At 42.7% G+C, this 27,198-nt stretch overlaps 1 protein-coding gene across 2 annotated transcripts in view; it reads left to right on the forward strand.

Moving 5' to 3' along the window:
* Window positions 1–27,198, forward strand: part of LOC133662285 (regulator of G-protein signaling 12-like) — a 165,519-nt gene that overhangs the window by 9,995 nt on the left and 128,326 nt on the right. For both annotated transcript variants that reach the window (XM_062066151.1, XM_062066152.1), the window contains exons 2-3: window positions 17,148–18,866; window positions 21,867–21,959. In XM_062066151.1, the coding sequence (XP_061922135.1) occupies window positions 17,148–18,866; window positions 21,867–21,959 (1,812 nt within the window). The remainder of the gene's footprint in view (window positions 1–17,147; window positions 18,867–21,866; window positions 21,960–27,198) is intronic.

The raw sequence follows: 27,198 nt of genomic DNA on the forward strand, positions 1-27,198 counted from the left end.
GGAACCACACTGTGATGGAGGAGGTCAGGATGGACTCTATGATGGCTGAGTAAAACCGCACCAGCATCTTGGTCGGCACCTTAAGTTTCCTCAGCTGCCGCAGGAAGTACATCCTCTGCTGCGCCTTCTTGATGAGGGAGCTGATGGTCGGCTCCCACTTGAGGTCTTGGGTGATGGTGGTGCCCAAGAAACGGAAAGAGTCCACTATGGGGACGGGAGTGGAAGAGTCAATCAGGGTGAGGGGGGATGGTGGGGCTGTGACTTTCCTGAAGTCCATGATCATCTCCACTATTTTTCTGGGCGTTCAGCTCCAGGTTGTTGAGGCTGCACCAGGACGTCAGCCGGTCCACCTCTCTCCTGTAGGCGGACTCATCGCCATCCGAGATGAGCCCGATGAGGGTGGTGTCATCCGCAAACTTGAGCAGTTTTACGGATTGGTGACTGGGGGTGCAGCAGTTTGTATACAGGGAGAAGAGCCAGGGGGAAAGTACACAGCCCTGAGGAGTACCAGTTAGGGATGTCCCGATCCAGGTTTTTGCACTTCCGATCCGATACGATACTGGCCGATACTGGCCTTATCCGAGCATGTATTAAAATTTAAAGTTATTTAGCCTACTTAGTTGTCAGATTCATGTTGAAAAGGATTTTAGTACTCTTGATAACAACTAGCCAGCTGAATTAGGTGAGTTTGAATAATACACAATGGAGATGTTGACTTGCGGAGTTTCAAACACTCTTCATTTTCTAGCAGGGGACTTTTCAAACGATGCTACATATTAGCAGTAATGCTACTTTTTATAGCAACGCTTTTGCCCCACACTTGACAAATTACGGTTGTCTGTTCGACATATTCCCACTTGAAGCCAAACCACCGCCAGACGATGGACCCCCTGCTGTTTTTCTTGGGAATTAATTCATTATTCCTTCATTATTACCGCTCACACGGCTACGCTAGCATCACAGCTAACGTTAGCCATGCTGCTACCTCTCTGCTGGCAGAGTGCGTATAGGTATGTGACGTATGACGTGACAGTATGTGACGTGTGTAAGAAGGTGCGCTTGCTGTCTATGAGAAGCAGACACAAGAAGGAGTGGAAAGAGCCTGTCGTGTAATGCCAGCAGCTAAAGGCAACTGCGTGAGGACGTATACTCAGCTGTGTTGAAGGTGTGCTGGAAAATGCGGAACGGAAATTAGGGAGCTGCAGAAAAGTGGAATGTATTATTAAAATCTGTGCGTTTGGATCTGCATTTTCCCATGCCTCGCCGATACGCATTTTTTGGCCAATATCGGCGGCCGATCGGATCGGGACATCCCTAGTACCAGTGTTCGTGGTTCGACTGTCTGAGACAATCTTCCCCAGCCGCACGTGCTGTCTTCGGTCTGTCAGGAAGTCATTGATCCAACTGCAGAGGGAGTCGGGCACGCTGAGCTGGTAGAGCTTGTCTCGTAGCAGTCCAGGGAGGATGGTGTTGAAGGCAGAGCTGAAGTCCACAAACAGGATCCTAGCGTAGGTTCCTGGGGAGTCCAGATGCTCCAGGATGAAGTGGAGGGCCAGGTTCACTGCATCATCCACAGACCTGTTGGCTCTATAGGCAAACTGCAGTGGGTCCAGGAGGGGGGCGGTGATGTCCTTGAGGTGGGGCAGGACCAAGCGCTCAAAGGACTTCATGACCACAGACGTCAGCACGACCGGCCTGTAGTCATTTAGTCCTGTGATCCGTGCTTTCTTGGGGACAGGGACAATGTTGGAGGTCTTAAAGCAGGACAGCACGCGGCATAGCTCCAGAGAGGTGTTAAAAATGTCAGTGAAGACAGGAGCCAGCTGATCCGCACAGTGTCTGAGAGTGGAGGGGGAGACACCATCCGACCCGGGGGCCTTCCGCGTATTCAGCTTCAAGAACTGCCGGCGTACATCCTCTTCTCGGATGGAGAGGGCCTTTACAGGCCTATGATGTTCTTGGAGTCCTGTGATGTCCTTGGAGTCCTTTAACTCCTTTAATGAAGTGCTGGCATTGGTGGGGAGGGTGATGGTGGGGGGAGCAGGGCTTTGATGAGCTGAAGGCCGTTCATGACGACAGTAATGTGTGTTGAGGCCCTGAGCGAGAGTCCGGTCATTCAGGGACTGGGGGGTTTTGGGCTATAGTTCGTAAGGTTTAGATCACGAAAAGGATAAACGTTTCTTGAGAGTTCCTCAAGAGGTAATCAAAAAGATTTTACAAAATGAGGACGAGAAAAGCATGCAGCTCAAACTTCAGTCCAAGGAAGCAGAGTCGAAGACTGCATGATTTGCAGTGATCACTTCGTTAAAAGTTTGTTTGATATACTTTTACCGGTTATTATTTGCCATTTAAGTATTATCTTGATATTATTTGTATTTCTTAAACACATTTGCTACGAGTGTTTCGGAAAGCACCAACTCGGTGTGTTTAAATAAAAGAAAGCAAATGTGAGCAAAACCTAAAAGAGTTAAGCTTTTACCAAAGGCAACAATCATAAATGAAGTTTTCAGCACATACACAATGTTGACATCTATAGTAATATTTTGATAAAGATGAGGAAAAACCTTGTCTTATGCAAATTTGCCAGCTTACGCTCACACACACATACACACACACACACACGCACACGCACACACACACACACACACACACACACACACACACACACACACACACGCACACATACACACAAACACACACACACACACACACAACACACACACACACACACACACACACACACACACACACACACACACACACACACACACACACACACACACACACACACACACACACACACACACACACACACACACACACACACACACACACACACAGGAAGCAGGTACAGAGATCCTCCGCCTCACTCCTCACTAGTGAGAAGTTCCGCAAAGTAACAAAAATTAAGAGGAAAAAATATGATGACAAAGCCAAATGTCCCGTTGTGGGAATATTTCAGCTTCAAATCGGATGGGCAACAGAGCCCAACATCATGGATGAACGAGCAAGAATGCCGTGATCATTTGATCGTCACAAATTAAAGGCTGCCCGACGTAGCTTTTTCAACTGGGAAAAAAACACTAACATATTCAAAATGGATGGCTGGAATATTAATTTAAAGGCCTACTGAAACCCACTACTACCGACCACGCAGTCTGATAGTTTATATATTAATGATGAAATCTTAACATTGCAACACATGCCAATACGGCCGGGTTAACTTATAAAGTGCAATTTTAAACTTCCCAGGAAACTTCCGCTTGAAAACGTCGCGGTATGATGACGTATGCGCGTGACGTCACGAGGTCAAGGGAAGTGTTTGGACCCAATTCAAATACCTCTGTTTTCTTCGACAAAATTCCACAGTATTCTGGACATCTGTGTTGGTGAATTTTTGCAATTTGTTTAATGGACAATGGAGACTGCATATAAGAAAGTTGTAGGTGCGATCGGTAGAGCGGCGGACTACAGCAACACCAACACCAGGAGGTTGTGTTGTGTTTTGAGCAGGATAGCAGACGCACTACAGTGAGTAAGCCCGCCGCCGCATCTAAGTTAGCTTCTGTTTCTTTAGCTTCGCCAAGCTGAATATTATTAATCGTGTATTTACATGTTCATGGTTTAATAGTATTTTTGATCTTCTGTCTATCCATCCAGTCAGGGTTTTTTTAAATTTAGTTTCTATCTGCATTTGAGACTGATGCTATCACGTTGGCTACGTAGCTAGGTTAGCTTCTATTTTTTTTAGCTTCGCAAAGCTGAATATTATTAATTGTGTATTTACATGTTCATGGTTTAATAGTATTTTTGATCTTCTGTCTATCCATCCAGTCAGTTTTTAAAAAAAATTAGTTTCTATCTGCATTTGAGACTGATGCTATCACGTTGGCTACGTTGCTAGGTTAGCTTCTATTTTTTTAGCTTCGCAAAGCTGAATATTATTAATCGTGTATTTACATGTTCATGGTTTAATAGTATTTTTGATCTTCTGTCTATCCATCCAGTCAGGGTTTTTTTTTATTTAGTTTCTGTCATGATCCGTGGGCCGGATCATGTTTTTGTGTTTTCTGTTAGTTTTGGACTCCTTTTGTTATTGCTTGTGCACCTGTGAGTTTGTTTCGTCACCATGGTTACTTATTATTTTCACCTGCCACTTGTGTTCCCGACGCGCACCTGTTTGCCATCACTGACACTATTTAAACCTGCCTTTTTGTTCACTCGTCCTGTTCTCCTTGTTTGCGGTAAGCATCAGTCACGTTTTCTGTATTCTTGTTCCCGACTCTTGTGCTAGTGTTAGCCTCAGCTTCCCATGCGTTCGGCACGCTTTTCTTTTGCTTGTTTTTCTGTTTGGCTATGATTTATATTAATTAAACCATCTCTTACCTTCACGTTTTTGTCCGGAGTGTTCGTGTTGCACTGGAGGAACGATCCCGCATAAATATGCGACCCCCACGTGACAGTTTCTATCTGCATTTGAGACTGCTATGCTATCACGTTGGCTACGTTGCTAGGTTAGCTTCTATTTTTTTAGCTTCGCAAAGCTGAATATTATTAATCGTGTATTTACATGTTCAGTCACTGTGAATGTCCATTTCGCGTTCTCGACTCTCATTTTCAAGAGGATATAGTATCTGAGGTGGTTTAAAATACAAATCTGTGATCTACAATAGAAAAAGGAGAGAGTGTGGAATCCAATGAGCCAGCTTGTACCTAAGTTACGGTCAGAGCGAAAAAAGATACGTCCATCACTGCCTCTCAAGTCCTTCACTGTAACGTTCCTCATCTACGAATCTTTCATCCTCGCTCAAATTAATGGGGTAATCGTCACTTTCTCGGTCCGAATCTCTCTCGCTCCATTGTAAACAACGGGGAACTGTGAGGAATACTAGCTCCTGTGACGTCACGCTACTTCCGGTACAGGCAAGGCTTTTTTTATCAGCGAGCAAAAGTTGCGAACTTTATCGTCGATTTTCTCTACTAAATCCTTTCAGCAAAAATATGGCAATATCGCGAAAGGATCAAGTATGACACATTGAATGGATCTGCTATTCCCATTTAAATAAAAAAAAATTAATTTCAGTAGGCCTTTAAGTACATTTTTTCTTAAAGAGATGAGAGTCCATTTTATTTTTTGTTTGTTTATTACAGTACATTACAGTACAATAGTAAACATTACAGTACAACAGTAAACGATTCTACAGTAATGAGAAATACAATTTGATATCATATTAAATGGTCATTTGCATTATTATTATTACAATTACATTACATTATAAACTCTGTACAATTTCTATCAGTTATTTCTTCCATTTAAGAGCATGATGTAGACAAAACCTCTGAGTCTGCATGCATAAATCCAAATATTTTTTAAAGTAAATGATTGCATATTGTTTTAATGTTTGGCATCTTGAGACAAGAATATGTTGATTGACAGTCTAAAAGTAACATGTCTTCCTCACTGGTTATTTTTGCAGTTTTATGCATTTATATGTATGCAATATAAAAATATAATATGAATAACAAGTTAACTGAATTTAAATGTTCATCCAAAACACTCAAATGGCTGCATTCCTATTTGATTAACTTCCCTCAATGCGTCAGAATCAAAAACAAATTGTCGTCCCTACAAAGGTGTAGTATAGGGGTACCACAAGGCTCAGTCCTCGGACCCCTTTTTTTTGTACATACATTAATGATCTCACCACAATATGTGATGAGGTAGAAATGTTAATGTATACTACTGTGCTTTTCACATACAGGACTAGGCGATATGGCAAACAAGATCGCGGTTATTTTTGTCATATCATCCGATCTTAATATAAAAAAAAAAAAATTTCACTAAAGGCTGGTTGTCCCGGGCAGAATTATACTAAGTACCATTGCATCCCTACTGTTTACTACTGCAGTGTCTTCTAACAGATATTTCCGCTATGTTAGACCAAGGCAATATATGCTAACATTTGACAATGGTCATTTTGTTCTTATCTTTGATTGTGTTTACTTGCTGTGCAATGGTACAGGTAACCCACGCTACGGTCCATACCTCGATTTAGGGCCACACTTTCGCTTCTGTTTCGGTATGTTTTTCCTCTCAAAGTTACTTTTTTTTGTTATTCTGCTTGACATCACCAACTTAATTCTGCAGTAAACAAAGAATTAGCGGTGTTCTTTCAAGTTGACATTTTCTATTAGTAAACATCACTTTCAAATGGTCAATTTGTATTTTTATTCTTTCATTAATTGTATAAATCAGTGCTTCTCATCAGTTGTTTGGCAAATGGCAATATATATATATATATATATATATATATATATATATATATATATATATATATATATATATATATATATATATATATATATATATATATATATATATATATATATATATATATATATATATATATATATATATAAGTACATATATACATATTTATTTATATATATATATATATATATATATATATATATATATATATATATATATATGTATATATGTACTTATATATATATATATATATACATATTATAATTTATAACATATCTATTTATTAACAGTTTTATTATTATATTTAAGCAAGCAGGATCCCCATATCCACTGTTTATAAAGTTAAACAGTTATAAAAATATTTTCAACTGAGATTGAAAAAAAATATGATGTTCTTCTTCTTAGATATGTATATCTTTAACTGTGTTTCAAAAAATAAATTCTGATAATTTTCGAGAGGGTGGGTCATGCAGGGTTTTATTTGTAACTTAACAGAACGCCTTAACACACAAACCACATGCAGACAGCCTCAGAAAGCGAGATAAAAATGTGACTGTGGTGTGGAGTAAAATCTATGCTAAAATTTACTCCAAAGCGTAGTCAGTACATATTATCTAGTCCAGGGGATCTTAAACTTTTTGACCTTGGGGCCTAACTTTTCCGCTCAAAGATCAACACTGATTTAGCAATGTCTTGATTTTAATTGTATGCAAGAATATCTAATTTACTTCCAATTCAAAATCTTGTAAAATTATGTGAAAACAAAGATTTTCATTTTTTTAACACATAAACTTACTACACTTTTTTTTTGCCTGTCGTTCACAAACCTAATGACAGACAAGAAGACAAAAGTTTTTTTTTTTGCATTCTAATGTGTAAAAATTGGCTTGTGACTGGCAATGCAGCTAATGGTAACAATCCATTCTGCCTCTAAGTCACTTTAAAAATGCATTCAAAAACCACCAACAATACTTCATTTACGTTCTGTAATCTGTATATTTACGTTCTGTAATCTGTATAATAACCAAGCTGTGGCGACATTGTTTTTGTAAGAGCGAACACCGAGGAACTGTTTATCTAGTGTAGTAACACATCGTCTTGCGACGGCATGTTATGGAGTAAGCTCGCTATGGAAAGAAGTAACCTAGCTTTTGCGTCAGCAGCCGAATGGCTTTTGAGTTTGTAATGCACAACACAATGCGATAGGACACCAATCTGTACTGCCTGAAAAACATGAACAATCATATTACAGTATTATTAGCTCACATTTCATGTTTTGTTTGTACACAGCTAGCTCGACAGTGTATGTAGTGGTAAGAAAACAATCATGGTGTGCTGCATGTATCATGATCAATATTATAGTGACTCACTCAATGGACAGTTGTCTGTTTGATCCAGCTGGTCTGTGAAGTTTTTTAAAGTTGACTTTGAGTAAGCACGCCATATATGTTCGCATAGCTTGACTCCAAGTCCCACATCTATACCCGCAAGTCACACCAACCTCACTCTCTCGGCTTCCGTCTGCTCCAACATTTCACCCTCTGTTCGTGCTCGCTTCTATAAGCAGCAGTTCATCCCCTGTATATTCAGCTTCAAAAAGATAAGGTTGTGAATCCTCATTAGTCCAAAAATAGTCGTCTTTGTTGTTTCTTACAAAGTCTGCTGGGATCAGAACACATACGTTTGTTGACGGAAGTAGGAACACACATTTGTTGTCGGAAGTGCGCTGCTATGGAAACGAAAATAAATGTGCTGAGGAAAGACGTTCCGGTAATTCATAAAATGACCAAAATTACATATTGCTATGAACGTGTCTTGTCACTACATTATAAATATACTTGCAGTGTGTATATAAAACGTTGATGGAGGTTTTTGAAGACTTCCACTAGCCGAATTTTGCAAGCATTTTTTAAAATCACTTTTATGATCCTAAAAAGAAAGACATGTGTTCTTGTCTCTCATAATGATTGTGAACGATGGGCAAAATTCCCCAAAAAGTGCAGTTCCTCTTTAAGGCTTGAATCAGGCTAATTAGGAAAATAAGTACTAACCAGATATACTGAGATTTTTTTTTACATACAATTATGCTGTGCTAAAATAAATAAACTAAATTGATTATGAATATTTTTCTTAACTAAATGTGAATGAAAATACAGCTTCACAGCACCAAGATCTGCACCCGCGGCGGGTGCAGATACATTCTAAATATGCTGTAACTGTGCAAAGTCTTTGATACGATATTTGTAAGTGAGTGAGTTGTCTTCTGACACCTAGTGGCCACTAATCAACATTACATCACTTAATGTCTCTATAACTTTAGCTCCAGACTTCTTCTGTTTGTTTGAGATTGCTATAACTGCCACAAGTTGTGGAAAAAGTGTATTACAACTAAGTACCACGGAGCTGAGAAATAGATTTTTTTTGGCGGCCTAACTGTTAAAAAACACTTATCTTGACCAGCGATTCTCAAACTGTCGTACTTGCACCTATAGTGGTACGACAAAGAATCACTTGATTTAAATACAGTGTTTTATTTTTCTCCATTCAAACACAGTGTTACTGTTCAAACTGTGTGTAATGTTACAGTGGCCAAAAACATTAGATATACTTGGTAAATAAAACCTCTGCCTTGTTTTAACCCTTGTGTGGTGTTCTTATTGTTGTTACTCAGCCAGTGTTTGTGGGTCTGATGGACCCGTTGCATTTTGTGGCTATAAAGTTAAGTTAAAGTACCAAGGATTGTCACACACACACTAGGTGTGGTGAAATTTGTCCTCTGCATTTGACCATCCCCTTGTTCACCCCCTGGGAGGTGAGGGGAGCAGTGGGCAGCAGCGGTGCCGCGCCCGGGAATCATTTTTGGTGATTTAACCCCCAATTCTAACCTTTGATGCTGAGTGCCAACCAGGGAGGTAATGGGTCCCATTTTTATAGTCTTTGGTATGACTCGGCCGGGGTTTGAACTCACAACCTACCGATCTCAGGGCGGACACTCTAACCACTATGCCACTGAGAAGCTGAGTTTTAATGCCTCACAATCAAACACTTTTATGTTAAAATACTGAACAGATGTTTACCTTATCCCAAAAAACATCTGTAATGAAGTGCTTCGAGAGGCTGGTAAAGGAATACATTGTCTCCAGACTCCCCCCCACATTTGACCCATACCAGTTTGCTTATCGCCCTAACCGCTCCACAGAGAACGCCATCTCCTCTGCACTCCACCTGAGCTTAGAATATCTGGAAGGAAAGGACACAAACGTGCGGATGTTGTTTCAGGACTTCAGCTCGGCATTCAACACCATCATCCCGCAGCACTTGGTGAGCAAACTGGCCCTCCTTGGATTCAGTACCCCCCTATGCAACTGGCTGCTTGACTTCCTCACAGACGGACCCCAGTCTGTGAGAGTGGGCAACAACACATCTAGTGCCAGCTCCCTGAACACTGGCTCCCCCGAGGGCTGCGTCCTGAGTCCGCTGCTGTTCACGTTGATGACTCATGACTGCTGCGCCAGGTCCACTACTAACCACATTGTGAAGTATGCGGACAACACAACAGTAGTGGGCCTCATCCGTGACAACAACGACATGGACTACAGGGTGAAACATCTGGTTGACTGGTGCAGAACCAACAACCTGGTCCTGAACGTCGACAAGACCAAGGAGATCATCGTCGACTTCAGGAAGCACCAGTCCAGCCACGCTCCACTCTTCATCAACGGCAAAGCGGTGGAGATGGTAAGCAGCAGCAAGTTCCTGGGGGTGCAGATAACTGACAATATGACCTGGTCCCTACACACCGGAGCTCTTGTAAAAAGAGCTCAGCAGCGCATGCACTTTTTGCGTCGGATGTAAAGAGCACAGCTCTCTCCCCCCATTCTCAGCACATTCTACAGAGGCACTATAGAGAGCCTACTGACCAACAGCATCTCTGTCTGGACTGGAGCCTGCAGTGCCTCAGACTGGAAGTCTCTGCAGAGAGTGGTGAGGACGGCGGAAAAGATCATCAGGACTCCTCTTCCTCCTATCCAGGAGATCGCAAAAAGCCGCTGCCTGACCAGGGCTCAGAAAATCTGCAGAGACTCCCCCCCCCCCCACCAAGGACTGTTTTCACTGCTGGACTCTAGAAAGAGATTCCGCAGCCTCCGAAGCAGAACCTCCAGGTTCTGTAACAGCTTCTTCGCTCAGGCCGTAAGACTCTTGAACGTATCATAATAATCCCCTCAATTCCCCCAAAAAATGGATTAACTCGCTGGAATAAAAAAGACAATATAACATACATCCATAAACGTGGATGCATATGCAAAAGTGCAATATATTTATCTGTACAGTAATCTATTTATTTATATCTGCACCTTATTGCTTTTTTATCCTGCACTACCATGAGCTAATGCAACGAAATTTCGTTTTTATCTGTACTGTAAAGTTCAAATTTGAATGACAATAAAAAGTAAATCTAAGTCTAAGTCTAAGACCCACAAACACTGGCTGAGTAACAACAATATGGACGTTGCATGGAAATTTCTCTGCCAGTTTCTGCATGCCACAGGGATTCTTCTTTTGTGTTTGTGCACCTGCGGTTCCCACACAAAGTTGCAACATTGTTTGTCAACACTGTCTGCTCTCATTTTCTCGCACATTTGACCCTCTGATGTTCTGTGTACCTACACTCTGTCCTCCACCTGTCTAGGCCTGCTGTGTGTGTGTGTGTGGGGGGGGGGGTGCGTGTGTGTGGCACACAGAACATCAATTTCCACACTTCTATTAGCCCCGGGTCCAGCGGACCCGGACATCTTATATGTAATAGAAATGTGTAGGGGGGGGTGTATGGTGTGTGGTCATTAAATATGTATTCTGATATATGTTCTTCACAGAAAATGAGCCAAAGCCAGTGAGTCTCAGTTTGAAAAATTACTTAAATGTATCATTTTTCTTTTAATAAAAATCGAAAATGGGTCCCACAGACCTGAACACCACACAAGGGTTAAATAATATTTAGCCCAGGGCTATTCAACTACATAATGAAGAGGGCCGCAGTTTCAAGAGCCCAAGGTCTCAGGCTTCCATGCCCCCTGGTAGGGTCTCCCAAGACAAACAGGTCCTAGGTGAGGGATCAGACAAAGAACAGCTTGAAGACTTCTATGGAAATACAAGAACCGAGACTCAGATTTCCCTCGCCCGGATGCTGGTCACCGGGGCCCCCTCTGGAGCCAGGCCCGGAGTTGGGGCACGATGGCGAGCGCCTGGTGGCCGGGCCTGTCCCCATGGGGCCCGGCCGGGCACAGCCCGAAGAGGCAACGTGGGTCCCCCCTCCAATGGGCTCACCACCCATAGCAGGGGCCATAGAGGTCGGGTGCAATGTGAGCTGGGCGGAAGCCGAAGGCAGGGCACTTGGCAGTCCGATCCTCGGCTACAGAAGCTAGCTCTTGGGACGTGGGACGTCACCTCGCTAAGGGGGAAGGAGCCTGAGCTAGTGCGCGAGGTGGAGAAGTTCCGGCTAGATATAGTCGGACTCACTTCGACGCACAGCAAGGGCTCTGGAACCAGTTCTCTCGAGAGGGGCTGGACTCTCTTCCACTCTGGCGTTGCCAGGATTGAGAGGCGACGGGCAGGGGTGGCAATTCTTGTTTCCCCCCGGCTCAGAGCCTGCATGTTGGAGTTCAACCCAGTGGACAAGAGGGTAGCTTCCCTCCGCCTTCGGGTGGGGGGACGGGTCCTGACTGTGGTTTGCGCTTACGCGCCAAACAGCAGCTCAGAGTACCCACCCTTTTTGGATTCACTCGAGGGAGTGCTTGAGGGTGCTCCCCCGGGTGATTACCTCGTTCTACTGGGGGACTTCAACGCTCATATTAGCAACGACAGTGAAACCTGGAGAGGCGTGATTGGGAAGAATGGCCGCCCGGATCTGAACCCGAGTGGTGTTTTGTGCCCGTCACGGATTGTCCATAACAAACACCATGTTCAAGCATAAGGGTGTCCATATGTGCACTTGGCACCAGGACACCCTAGGCCGCAGTTCCATGATCGACTTTGTAGTTGTGTCATCGGATTTGCGGCCTCATGTTTTGGACACTCGGGTGAAGAGAGGGGCGGAGCTTTCTACCGATCACCACCTGGTGGTGAGTTGGCTGCGATGGTGGGGGAGGATGCCGGACAGACCTGGCAGGCCCAAACGCATTGTGAGGGTTTGCTGGGAACGTCTGGCAGAGTCTCCTGTCAGAGAGAGTTTCAATTCCCACCTCCGGAAGAACTTTGAACATGTCATGAGGGAGGTGCTGGACATTGAGTCCGAGTGGACTGTCGAGGCGCAAGGTAGTTGGTGCCTGTCGTGGCGGTAATCCTAGAACCCGTTGATGGACACCGGCGGTGAGGGATGCCGTCAAGCTGAAGGAGTCCTATCGGGTTCTTTTGGCTCATAGGACTCCTGAGGCAGCGGACAGGTACCGACAGGCCAAGCAGTGTGCGGCTTCAGCGGTCGCGGAGGCAAAAACTCGGACATGGGAGGAGTTCGGGGAAGCCATGGAAAACGACTTCCGGATGGCTTCGAAGCGATTCTGGACCACCATCCGCTGCCTCAGGAAGAGTAAGCCAGCGTTTCTCAAAGTGTGGGGCGCGCCCCCTGGTGGGGAATAGAGACATGACAGGTGGGGCGCGAGGAACGGGAGGAAATTTCACTTTTATTTTATTTATTTTTTTATTATTATATTCTTTGATATTTTTTTTTACTATGCTTTCATTTTCTATACACACTGGAAATCACTTTGTGATTCTGTCTGTGAAATCCGCTATATAGATAAATGTAAATTACTTATTTTTCCTGTATGCTTTACATTCTAGGTAGGAGCGAAAGTTTGACAGACAGCAACAGTAACTAATGGGGGCGGGGCTAAGCGGAAGCTTTGTGAATGGCGAGTCACTGTGCGAGGATTTGCTGTTTTGCAAATACATAAAAAATAGAGCCACTGCTGATGAGCTGTTCAAGATAATGGACAGTTTCCTCAAAGAACACGACCTTAAATGGGAAAACTGTGTGGGCTTTTGCTCTGATGGCGCGCATGGCAAAGTCAAGAAACGGGCTGCAGGCTCTAATAAAGAGGGTTGCGCCAAATGCGCATTGGACACAATGTGTCATTCACCGGGAAACACTCGCGTCAAGGCAGCTCAGCCCCGAATTCAATGAGGTTTTAACAGTGGCAGTGTCAAGCCTGCAACCCCGATTTGAAAAGCTGTGCAGTGCAAAACAGGCTCATTGCAGCCACTAATGCTGGAGTACTGTAAAACTCATGTTCACTTGCCCTGTCTTCCTTTTTTTGGCAAGGATTGCAAAGTGGCACTTTTATTTTCATTTATTATTGAACTTGATGCAAGTTATTTGATTTATTATTGAACTTGATGCAAATTATAACACTTTTATTTGATTTATTATTGAACTTGATGGAAGTTATAACACTTTTTTTGATTTATTATTGAACTTGATGCAAGTTATAACACTTTTGTTTTATTTATTATTGAACTTGATGCAAGTTATAACACTTTTATTTGATTTATTATTGAACTTGATGCAAGTTATAACACTTTTTTTGATTTATTATTGAACTTGATGCAAGTTATAACACTTTTGTTTTATTTATTATTGAACTTGGACGGCGTGGCGAAGTTGGTAGAGTGGCTGTGCCAGCAATCGGAGTGTTGCTGGTTACTGGGGTTCAATTCCCACCTTCTACCTTCCTAGTCACGTCCGTTGTGTCCTTGGGCAAGACACTTCACCCTTTGCCTCTGATGGCTGCTGGTTAGCGCGTTGCATGGCAGCTCCCGCCATCAGTGTGTGAATGTGTGTGTGAATGGGTAAATGTGGAAATACTGTCAAAGCGCTTTGAGTACCTTGAAGGTAGAAAAGCGCTATACAAGTATAACCCATTTATCATTTATATTTATAACTTGATGCAAGTTATAACACTTTTGTTTTATTTATTATTGAACTTGATGCAAGTTATTTGATTTATTATTGAACTTGATGCAAGTTATAACACTTTTATTTGATTTATTATTGAACTTGATGCAAGTTATAACACTTTTTTTGATTTATTATTGAACTTGATGCAAGTTATAACACTTTTTTTGATTTATTATTGAACTTGATGCAAGTTATAACACTTTTGTTTTATTTATTATTGAATTGATGCAAGTTATTTTATTTGATATTGAACTTGATGCAAGTTATACCACAGCTGCACAGTTATTTTATTTATTATTCAACTTGATTTTATTTTATGTTATTGAGTTTGAATGTATAAAACTTGATGTTACTTGATGTTCGATAAATTTGAAAATGTTAAGCTTGGCATTAGCGTTCTGTTGGGGCGATGGGGGCAGGTGTGGCTTGAAAACTCCCCCTTGTCCAAAGTGGGGGATGACAAAAAAAGTTTGAGAACCACTGGAGTAAGCAGTGCACTATCAACACCGTGTATGATGAGGATGGTGTTCTGCTGACCTCGACTGCGGATGTTGTGAATCGGTGGAGGGAATACTTCACAGACCACATCAATCCCACCAACACGTCTTCCTATAAGGAAGCAGTGCCTGGGGAATCTGTGGTGGGCTCTCCTATTTCTGGGGCTGAGGTTGCTGAGGTAGTTAAAAAGCTCCTCGGTGGAAAGGCCCCGGGGGTAGATGAGATCCGCCCTGAGTTCCTTAAGGCTCTGGATGCTGTGGGGCTGTCTTGGTTGACAAGACTCTGCAGCAACGCGTGGACATCGGGGGCGGTACCTCTGGATTGGCAGACCGGGGTGGTGGTTCCTCTCTTTAAAAAGGGGAACCAGAGGGTGTGTTCTAACTATCGGGGGATCACACTCCTCAGCCTTCCCTGTAAGGTCTATTCAGGTGTACTGGAGAGGAGGCTACGCCGGATAGTCGAACCTCGGATTCAGGAGGAACAGTGTGGTTTTCGTCCTGGTCGTGGAACTGTGGACCAGCTCTATACTCTCGGCAGGGTCCTTGAGGGTGCATGGGAGTTTGCCCAACCAGTCTACATGTGCTTTGTGGACTTGGAGAAGGCATTCAACCGTGTCCCTCGGGAAGTTCTGTGGGGAGTGCTCAGAGAGTATGGGGTATCGGACTGTCTGATTGTGGCGGTCCGCTCCCTGTATGATCAGTGTCAGAACTTGGTCCACATTGCCGGCAGTAAGTCGGACATGTTTCCAGTGTGGGTTGGACTCCGCCAAGGCTGCCCTTTGTCACAGATTTTGTTCATAACTTTTATGGACAGAATTCTAAGCGCAGTCAAGGCGTTGAGGGGATCCGGTTTGGTGGCTGCAGTATTAGGTCTCTGCTTTTTGCAGATGATGTGGTCCTGATGGCTTCATCTGGCCAGGATCTTCAGCTCTCACTGGATCGGTTCGCAGCTGAGTGTGAAGCGATTGGGATGAGAATCAGCACCTCCAAGTCAGAGTCCATGGTTCTCGCCTGGAAAAGGGTGGAGTGCCATCTCCGGGTTGGGGAGGAGATCTTTCCCCAAGTGGAGGAGTTCAAGTACCTCGGAGTCTTGTTCACGAGTGAGGGAAGAGTGGATCGTGAGATTGACAGGCGGATCGGTGCGGCGTCTTCAGTAATGCGGACGCTGTATCGATCCGTTGTGGTGAAGAAGGGGCTGAGCCGTAAGGCAAAGCTCTCAATTTACCGGTCGATCTACGTTCCCATCCTCACCTATGGTCATGAGCTTTGGGTATGACCGAAAGGACAAGATCACGGGTACAAGCGGCCGAAATGAGTTTCCTCCGCCGGGTGGCGGGGCTCTCCCTTAGAGATAGGGTGAGAAGCTCTGTCATCCGGGGGGAGCGCAAAGTAAAGCCGCTGCTCCTCCACATCGAGAGGAGCCAGATGAGGTGGTTCGGGCATCTGGTCAGGATGCCACCCGAACGCCTCTCTAGGGAGGTGTTTAGGGGACATCCGACCGGTAGGAGGCCACGGGGAAGACCCAGGACACGTTCTCCCGGCTGGCCTGGGAACGCCTCAGGATCCCCCGGGAAGAGCTGGGCGAAGTGGCTGGGGAGAGGGAAGTCTGGGCTTCCCTGCTTAGGCTGCTGCCCCCGCGACCCGACCTTGGATAAGCGGAAGAAGATAGATGGATGGATGGATGGTGTTAAACAAGCTTTGCTCGCCAGAGAGTTACTCAGACAAATAACAACATGACTATGAATACTAAAGACATCACAAAGTCATCAGTTTCAATACAAAACAAACTAAATATCTTTTTGCACAATATCTACTTACAAAGACCGGACCAAGTTTCATGATGAAGCTTACATATGTGGGTTTCTACCGTTGTTTCTGGTCTGGTGTGTCCACTACTTAAAATGTCCGACAGAACACAATGTCTCGAGCACTGGCTTGGGCAGAACATTCATTTTTGTTGTCCAGTTGCTATTAAAGTCAGATTTTCACAATTTATTTAGATTTTTGTCAGTGTCGATAGTGCATTTTTTTGAGTAGTCTATTTCTACACACCCCACTGCTGCTTCATTGTGACACATTTGCCTCACTGTTGTGCCCTGAAAGGTGGTGGCAGTACTGCATTCATGAACCACCTTAGTTTGAATTATTTCATCAAGCCTATTTAGGTGATGTTTGGTGGGCCAAATCAAAAGCTTTGGCCGGATGTGGCCCGTGGGCTGCCATTTAAGTAAGTCTGACTTAGGCCTACCACGCTACTGTATTTTAATATTGGTCATTATGGTGGTACTTTGAGAGCCAAGTTTTTTCTGAGGAGTTACTTGGCGAAAGAAGTTTGAGAACCACAAGAAAGTGTGGTAAATATAGAAGTATCTCTAGGGTTTGTTTAAGTGTTTTAATTGTCCTTGTCTCTTTGTGTTACCTGCAGGATGACGACAGTAACACAATAGTGTTGGAAAAACCAGTAAACGATTTTCTGGCAACAATGAAGATCCAGGGACAACAGGAGGGCGCTAAGCGGCGTCTAGATTTAAGTACAGCCGGCGAGCTGAGAAGCATTGAGATCATCCGTGGTCGAGCGGGCTACGGATTCACTGTTACAGGACAGCAGCCGTGTGTGCTGAGCAGCATCCTAGAGGGAAGCCCTGCGGATGTGGTGGGACTCAAACAAGGCGATCGCATCATGGTTATCAACGGGGCAGACGTTTCCGCTGCTCTGCACGAGACTGTGGTGCAGCTAATAGGTAGCTGTGTTGGACCTTTGCGATTGGTCGTCCACGCCGATGGACGGGTCATTGGAAACCCTATCCTTAGCGATGACAATTTCGTAATAAGCCCCAAGAAAGGTTTTTTCCAAAACGTTTTCCGTACCGTCTCACATGATCCGAGCAATTCTGACGAATTACACCGTACTCCAGCTAGTAAGCCAAGACCCCTGTCGGAACCGGCTATGTCGCAGTGGTCCAATCAGTGGAGGGTTGTGAAACAAACAAATGACTTGGATTCAGATTTTACAGAGAAAGCCAACCCACATTGGGGCGTTTTAAACATGAACCTAGTGGTGGGCTACCTGAGCTCGACAGAATTGATTCTAAACACAACTGAATCTGAGGACGATTGCCTAAAAGCCATCCGAGAGCGAATACGCCAGTTGGGCACCGAGCAGGACACCCATACCCTGGTGATGATGAGGATCACGTTTGACTGCATCCGACTTTGCGACGATGTTGGCGCTGTTCTGGCCGCCTTTCCCACAGAAAACCTAGTCTTGGGAGCCGTGTGTGCCGAGGACCCTCGTTTTTTTTGCTTGGTCACAACTGCGCACATTTTCAGCGGTAGCGTCCCACATAATGGTCCCTTAAGGGCCTCCTGCCATGTTTTCTTCATGGATCCAGACCTGGGAAACCACGAGGAGCATAGAGGAATCGCGGCACGCTTTGGTTTAAACTGCACTCCTGATCCAGACACCTTTAGTTGCCTGGAGTTCCCCCAGTCCCCACCAGATGTCCTTAAGTTTGTAACCGTCCTCTACAGTGACATGGGAGACGCTGTGAAGAGACTAAGAGCCAAACTGTTCTTGGAGGCTCAGCAGCAAGCCAAAGAAATCGGGAAACAAGGTAGCAGTGGAGACAGCGGGATTAGCGGCATAGGCAGCAACTCACCCCCTGAAGAGAGGGATTTTCCTTCAGTAATCCGAAACCACCTCGGGATCCTCCTCCCAACCTGTCCATGGGATAATCCTGAAGACAACACCCCAACAAACCTCTGCCATAATGGGGACAGAACTCACAACAGTGGCAGCTCCCTTTCAGAGTCGCTACCTGGCCCCGATTCTCTTGCTAACTTGTACGGAGGCCCCCCACCGAGGCTCAAGTTCCAGTTTAAGCCACCACCTCCACCACCGCCTCTCCCTCTGAGGGGAAGCCAGCGGTGGTTCTCTAAGCCCAAGTGGCACACATCAGATTTAGAACCTTGGGTGACATGCAACAACAACTGGTTATCAAGTGGCACTCAGAACCAGCCAACTTCCACGAACCAGATCCCAAGCAGATACTGCTCGGCCGAGATGCTGATGCAGGCCCCGAAAGAGGAATGGACCAAAAAGTTTCTGGAGCAGAGAGAGAAAGAACACAAAGATACCAAAAATGTGAGTCGCAATATGCAGAAAAGTAAAATATATAAGTAACCCTGCCTCGCTAGCAACAAGTTGTGCCTGCCATTTAACTAAACTAAATTTGCTGCAGTTTTCAAAACATTACACTTGAGAATAACGGCATAATTTTGTTCGAGAGAAAACATAAGAATATTAGGATTGTAATTTTATTAGGATTGTAATTTTAAGGATTGAATGTCAAAATTCGCACAATGTGTAACATACCGTATTTTCCGCACCATAAGGCGCCCCGTGTTATTAGCCGCACGTTTAATGAACGGCATATTTCAAAACTTTGTTTACCTATTAGCCGCCCCGTGCTATTAGCCGCACCTACGCTACGCTAAAGGGAATGTCAACAAAACAGTCAGATAGGTCAGTCAAACTTTAATAATATATTACAAACCAGCGTTCTAACAACTCTGTTCACTCCCAAAATGTAATGTGCAAATGTGCAATCACAAAAATAGTAACACTCAAAATAGTGCAGAGCAATAGCAACATCAATAACTCAACGTTGCTCATACGTTAGTGTCACACAACACACAAAATAAACATTTAAAGCTCACTTTCTGAAGTTATTACTCATCCACAAATCCCTCGAATTATTCTTCTTCGGTGTGCTTCACTTGTTTTTTGACACCATCGATGATGTGGACGCGCATGCAGTCGTAGATCAACAGGAACGGCGCTGCGTGAAAAAAGTCACCCGGTGTCTTCGCGTAAACGTCTATCAACCACTCGCTCATCTTTTCTTCATCCATCCACCCCTTCGAGTTAGCTTTTATGATGACGCCGGCTGGAACGTTCTCTTTTGGCAAGGTCTTCCTTTTGAATATCACCGTGGGCGGAAGTTTCTGGCCGTTAGCATGGCAAGCTACAACCACAGTAGGACGACTTCTCATTCCCTGTGGTGCGAATATTCACCGTACGTGTTCCCGTTGTATCCACAGTGCGGTTCACATGAATATCAAAAGTCAGTGGAACCTTGTACGCGTGTCTCTTAGTAGGAGACATTTTGTTGTCTTTACAGAAAAACAAATGAAATTAAATATCCGCGAGCTTCTTCTTCTACGGGGGCGGGTGCTCACCTTGGCGGTTGCTTACAGTAGAAGAAGAAGCGCTTCCTCTTCTATGGGGGCGGTTGCTTACCGTAGAAGAAGAAGCGCTTCCTCTTTTACGGGGAAAAAAGATGGCGACTGTTTACCGTAGTTGCGAGACCTAAACTTTATGAAAATAAATATGAATATTAATCCATATATAAGGCGCACCGGGTTATTAGCCGCACTGTCTGCTTTTGACAAAAATTGTGGTTTTTAGGTGCGGCTTATGGTGCGGAAAATACGGTATGTTGATGTTACGTGCCTCGAGTCGATGCGTTCAGAAAGATGGCGACGCACAAAAAAAAATATCCGGCTCGTGCTGTTCCATTTGATTGACCACGGATTAGCCATTTTCCTTGGAAAATGGCTAATCTGTGGTCAATCAAATGCTTCTTTTGTGATTGGCGATTTCGATATATGTGTGCCTTTCAAATAGGGTTCACAAAAAACACTTGTAGCTCATACCTTGCAGCTTGCTCCTTCTGTTGACAGACGTGGCTAGCAGCTAATACTAAGGCCATACTCTGTGTGGTGCGGCCCCTTTAAGCTTTTTCCGCATAGAAACTACATTTCTTACAAGTATTATTATAACGGGGAAACTGGAAAAAGAAGCTAAAAATGCAGCGCATTGCACACGAGAGCAGCAGGTGACAAGAAAACACTAACACTAAGTTTGCTTGAAACAACAGAAGAATTAGTGCTTAGTTGATTTTAACAGATATGTAGATGGAATCGCATTACAGCAGAAAATAAGCAGCTATTAAGGAGAGGTTATATTGATCCATAAATCAGTGGTTTTAAAATACAAAGGATAGTATCAGTATATGAGCAATACTAATGATTAGATTAATATTTTGTTTTCGAAAAATCACGTTTTTTGTGGTTTTTGCTAATGTTTACAAATTCAGTTTCTGGACACAGGTGAAATTTGATGATAAAAATGAAAATATTTAAATGAGTAGTAGATGGAAGCTTTGGCTTTTGTTTAGTTATTGTGTAATATTGACTTTATTTTACCTAAACAACAGGTGCTGCACTTTTTTGGAATACAATGTAACAATTTGGTGCATTATGTAATAAAACCATCGAAATTGTTACCCTATTTTAGAAAAACTAAAATAAGAGAAGCACAAAACATTTCATTTTCGTTATAATTTTGAAAATATAGTAGGATGTTTCACTGGTCAAACATAAATCAAATGTAACTTTCTTGATTATAGTAAAAAATGTGATTGCAAGCAAGAGAAAAAAGTAACACTAATGGAATTATACTGACATGAAAATGACCATTGCATTGAACTGTTGGAAGTGCAATATAGATTATATAGTAGCACTATTCTATTTATGACACTAAGAATAAAAAAAACAATAATGCACAATTAAAACAGAAACAAATATTTATTCCATCTATAACCAATTGCATGTTGTTTTACACAAATGTTTTAATAGATGTATATTCAAATTAAGTTCCAACTTATCTTTATCTTTTTAAAATTACAACATTTTCTCCCTTAAGTTATGGTAATTAGACTTGTACACATAATAATAAATTTTCTTTTAATTGTTATTTTTTATAAAGTTTACATTTATATTCTGTACAGTGTGCACCATGAGGCGCAAATGATCCAGTCTTAACATTAGTGGCAATTTTAACACAATGTATTTTATTCTTTTGTTATTATTTTAATTTTAAAATGTTTTCTTGTTATTCAATTATAATATGAAAAAGATTGCTAGATATTACAATTATAGTTGATTGTTAATTGAAGAAAATAAATGTAAGGATTGTTAATTGAAGAAAATAAATGTAAGGTATATTGTATTTGTGGTTGGGGTGATTTTGGCAGCGTAGTGATTTATATATTTTCTATGCATTTGATTTTCCTGACAGGTCTCCAGATTTTGGGGTATAGGCATCCTGCGTGCTTCCAAACGGCGCTCTTCAAAACGTCTTAGCCTGGCACGATCGCTGGATGACCTCAAGGTTGGTAATTTTTTTCCACCTTCAGAACTCCCTGTTTTTATATCAGACAAAGAGGTCTTTGTCTTTGGTTTTTGTTATTGAGTGAGTGATTTCAGCTTGATGTTCCATTTAAAAAATGGATCGAATTCATCCGGGAAAAGGTTAAAAAAAAAAGACGAACAACATCAAGCAAAAAAAAGGAAACTATGTACAATCTGGATTCATGTTAATAATGAGCGGCACTAGCGGAGACATTTGCTAAAAAAGGGACAGGACACACTTTAGTATAATGTTGCCTCATCTCTGTTCCTCTCCTGTGTCAGGTTCCGCGAGTCCGTGCACACACAGACAAAAACGAGACGAAAGTGTTGTCAGAAACAAAATCGAATCATATTTAATTTCGTCTTGTAGATGGGTGGGATAAGTTTGGAATATATACAATCAGTTTTTTAATAGCGTACATATGACAGAGAGTGGGGGTTAGCCACGAAGGAGAGCCAATCAGATGCTTTTCCTTGTTACATGAGGAAGTAGAATTTCTCACTGAGGTCGCCAAAACAACAATTTGTTTATTTAACGTATTCTACATCGTGAAATGTGGACACCTGGGAAAAAGTGATTACCGTAATTTCCGGACTATAAGCCGCTACTTTTTCCCCTCGTTCTGGTCCCTGCGGCTTATACAACGGTGCGGCTTATTTACGGCCTGTTCTTCTCCGACACCGACGAAGAGGATTTCGGTGGTTTTAGTACGCAGGAGGAAGACGATGACACAATGATTAAAGACTGACTTTTCATATACCGGTAGGCTGGTTATTTTGATAACGTACAGGCGAGCACTTTGTATTACTTTGCACCGTTGTATTATTTGTACTCTGCACGAATGCTGTTCGCCATGTCAAAGATGTGAAAGTTTGATTGAATGACTGAAAGATTTATTGTTAATAAATGGGACGCTTCGTGTTCCCAAACAGTCATCTCTATCCCGACAATCCCCTCCGTGGTAGCAGGAACCCCTATATACTACGGTAATTACACATCAAAACCCTGCGGCTTATAGTCGGGTGCGGCTTATATATAAGCAATCTGTATTTTCCCCTGAATTTAGCTGGTGCGGCTTATAGTCAGGTGCGGCTTATAGTCCGGAAATTACGGTACACATTTTATTCTTGACACTATATGATGCCATCAGCAGCCGAGCCATCGATTGTGACATCTATACAACTGTAAGTTAAAGGTATGTGTATTTGCTGCTTCCAGGTCTACCCCACTCATAAACAAATCACAATGAAGGGATGCATGCAACTCCGTTTCACAACACACATGCATACCTGCTTTGCCAGAGGCATAGCATAAAAATTAGTTTATAAGTTTCTCCGTGTAAATTAGTGGGACATGCAAAAGCTATGGGGTGCCTCGGTGCACGGTTGATCTTACGATAGTCTGTACGTCGGGGTTTTGCACCGACGAACCGCTCTGTGAGCAAATATATTTCTATTTGGATTATTAGCTTCACGTCGAGGGCAAACAATGGTGGTTGAGGAAAGAAGGGAAGTGTTTTTAATGCGTTTTTAATGTCGCCACAACTAAATAATTTGTTTAAATGTGCACACCAACACAGCTTTGCCTTGTAACTTGTTGTGGCGTTTGTTGGTTTATACGTGCGGGACCATTTCCGGGTTTGCGGGAACGAAGGGAGAGATGCCTAGGTAATGAGGAGGCATGCAGACTTGTTCCGGGGTTAAAATGTGGGTCACTCTACGGGAGAGAAGGGCGCTAATGTAATAATACATTTATTTTTCCAAATATTTTCGGGAGCCACAGGCGGCAGCTTATCAACTGTCAGTCACCCTCTCACTCACTCTTACTTTCTCTCACATGAGTCTACACAGTCTTTCGGTCACCCCCTGGTGGTTGGCTGAGGGTTGCTTGTAAAAGTACTTGAATTGATATGCAGCAGAGCCTGCTTTTCAAATGTTAATATCGCCAGCGATCACATTTAATCGTAACGGCCAAAATTGTGATCATGATTAAAATTGTATTAAATGTGCAGCCCTACCCGGGAGGGTAATGGTGTCCCAATTATTCTTTGCATATAGGGGTAGTGGGCATAACAAGGGGTAGGGGGTATGAATCTAGCCCTTTAGAGCGGGGGGTTTCAGATGCTGACTTGCCCAGGGAGGGCCAGAAAAGTTCCCTAATTTCTGCATAAGTTATATAACATATTACACGTCAGTTTGTTAAGTTAGCCTGCTAGCCAACCTAGCTAACGTTAGGCTATAATACTGATGAACAGCTTGCGAATGTGAAAACATTAACGTTACATACCTTTAAAAAATTCACAAGAGACAACAGTTGTCGATGGCGGCTTCTTTTCCATGTAGTTATTCGTTTATCCATCAACGGAAGCATGGTGAATGATAAAAAAACGATCTTTGTTTGTTAAATAAATGATAAATGGGTTATACTTGTATAGCGCTTTTCTACCTTCAAGGTACTCAAAGCGCTTTGACAGTATTTCCACATTCACCCATTCACACACACATTCACACACTGATGGCGGGAGCTGCCATGCAAGGCGCTAACCAGCAGCCATCAGGAGCAAGGGTGAAGTGTCTTGCCCAAGGACACAACGGACATGACTAGGATGGTAGAAGGTGGGGATTGAACCCCAGTAACCAGCAACCCTCCGATTGCTGGCACGGCCACTCTACCAACTTCGCCACGCCGCCCCTAGTTGTTGTTACGGTGTGATGTATGTGCAAACATAACTATGTTTACATGCCCAAACGTAAACTATACAGTGACGTAGCAAGTGGTGTCCCAATTCTTAGGGAAGATACAAAGCTATACCTCTTGTTTCTTCATTTCCAGTAGTGGTAGTGGGTGAGGGCTAGTGGTAGTGAGTAGGGTGAACATTTGGATTGGGCCAAACTGTAGTTTGAGAAAAAGGTTTTTGTTTTATTCAAAGGACTACTGTTTTTTTCAGTTCCTAAAATAATAACTCTGTTTCAAATGAACAATTAGGCCATCAAGTTTAAGATAAATCTTGTGATGATCGATTAAAAATGTAGATGAAGGATAATTTTACATTAATTTTTTTAGTCCCCCCCCTGAGGGATTGTTTCCCTATTGTGGTCAGGGTTTGTATTACGGTACTTAGTGTCCTTAAGAGTTATACCAGCAGGAGCTTAGTCTTCAGGCGGTACACCCAAGTTATACAGGTCTGAAAGTAGAGGCAATCCACTTCTCCAGGTTCATGTTGGACACATAGCTAACAAACCAAATTCAAGGAAGAAAGCAATGTTACTACTGCACAGAAAAAACAAACTGGAGAAGCGTGTATATATGATGCGCCCTTCACATTTCTGACTGCCCCCTCATAAAAGATCTGCCTAAAACCTGCCTGGTTACAAAAGCTAATGGACTTTGTTGATCCAGAGCCAACTCATCTGCACAATTTGGCCACCCTGCACAGAGAAAAACAGTAAAGGAATGATTTGGAATTAAGTGATAAAATCATATTTATTCCTTGCAGCTGTTATAATACAGTTCACCTTACAGTGGTAGTAGTTTTTTTCTGTCACTGCTGGAGTCAAAAACAAATGCAAGACCTTCATAAAGAAAACTCACCAGACAGTATGTTTTGATGCAACTGGATCACTAAATTGGCCCTAGTGTGTGAATGTGAGTGTGAATGTTGTCTGTCTATCTGTGTTGGCCCTGCGATAAGGTGGCAACTTGTCCAGGGTGTACCCCGCCTTCCGCCCGATTGTAGCTGAGATAGGCTCCAGCGCCCCCCGCGACCCCGAAGGGAATAAGCGTTAGAAAATTAGTTTAAAAAAAAATAAATACAATCATGTGTGCTTATGGACTGTATCCCTGCAGACTGTATTGATTTATATTGATGTATAATGTATATATTGTGTTTTTTATGTTGATTTAATAAAAAAAAAAAAAAAAGAATTTTTATTTATTTATTTTTATTTTATTTTATTTTTTAAATTTCTTGTGCGGCCCGGTGGTTGGGGACCACTGCTCTATAGCAGTGTTTTTCAACCTTTTTGGAGCCAAGACACATTTTTGTTCATTGAAAAAATGCGGAGGCACACCACCAGCAGAAGACATAAAAAATGTAAACTCGGTAGTTGATATTGACAGTAAACAGTAATTGTTGCAATTGTTGGATATGAATTCAAACCATAACCAACCATGCATCACTATAGCTCTTGTCTCAAAGTAAGTGTCACGACCTGTCACATCACCCCGTGACTTATTTTGGAGTTTTTTGGTGTTTCCTGTGTGCAGTGTCTTGCGCTACTATTTTGGTGGCTTTTCCTGTTTTGTTGGTATTTTCCTGCAGCAGTTTCATGCTTTGAGCGCTATTCCCCGCACCTGCTTTGTTTTAGCAATCAAGACTATTGTAGTTGTGCGGAAGCTATGCTTTTTTTGTGTGGAAATTGTTGATTGTCATGTCATGTACGGATGTACTTTGTAGACGCCGTCTGCTCCACACGCTGTAAGTCTTTGTTGTCGTCCAGCATTCTGTTTTTGTTTACTTTGTAGCCAGTTCAGTTTTGTTTTCCATAGCCATCCCTAAGCTTCAATGCCTTTTTTAGGGGCACTCTCCTTTTGTTTATTTTTGGTTCAAACATTAGATACGACGTTTACAAAGCAATTAGCTACCTGCTGCCACCTACTGATATGGAAGAGTATTACACGGTTACTCTGCCGAGCTCCAGACAGCACACACACTCAACAACGACACTTTATTTGCAGATTATAATTACTGGTTTGCATAAAATATTTTTAACCTAAATAGGTGAAATTACATAAACTCCCACGGCACACCAGACTGTATCTCACGGCACACCAGTGTGCCGCGGCACAGTGGTTGAAAAACATTGCTCTATAGTGCCCATTATACTCTCTCTCAAAACATCCAGAAACCACCAACAATAATCCATTTAGACTTAGACTTCCTTTTTATTGTCATTCAAATTTGAACTTTACAGTACAGATAAAAACAACATTTCGTTACATAAGCTCATGCTTATGTAACGAAATGTTGGATAAAAATCAGGATAAAAAAGCAATAAAGTGCATATATAAATAAATAAATAGGTTACTGTACAGATGAATATATTGCACTTTTTCACATGCGTCCACTTTTATGGATGTATGTTATATTGTCTTTTTTATTCCAGCGAGTTAATCCATTTTGGGGGGAGTTGAGGGGATAATTTAATTATGATGCGTT

This window comes from Entelurus aequoreus, linkage group LG12, assembly GCF_033978785.1.
Source record: "Entelurus aequoreus isolate RoL-2023_Sb linkage group LG12, RoL_Eaeq_v1.1, whole genome shotgun sequence".
NCBI classification, from domain to species: Eukaryota; Metazoa; Chordata; class Actinopteri; order Syngnathiformes; family Syngnathidae; genus Entelurus; species Entelurus aequoreus.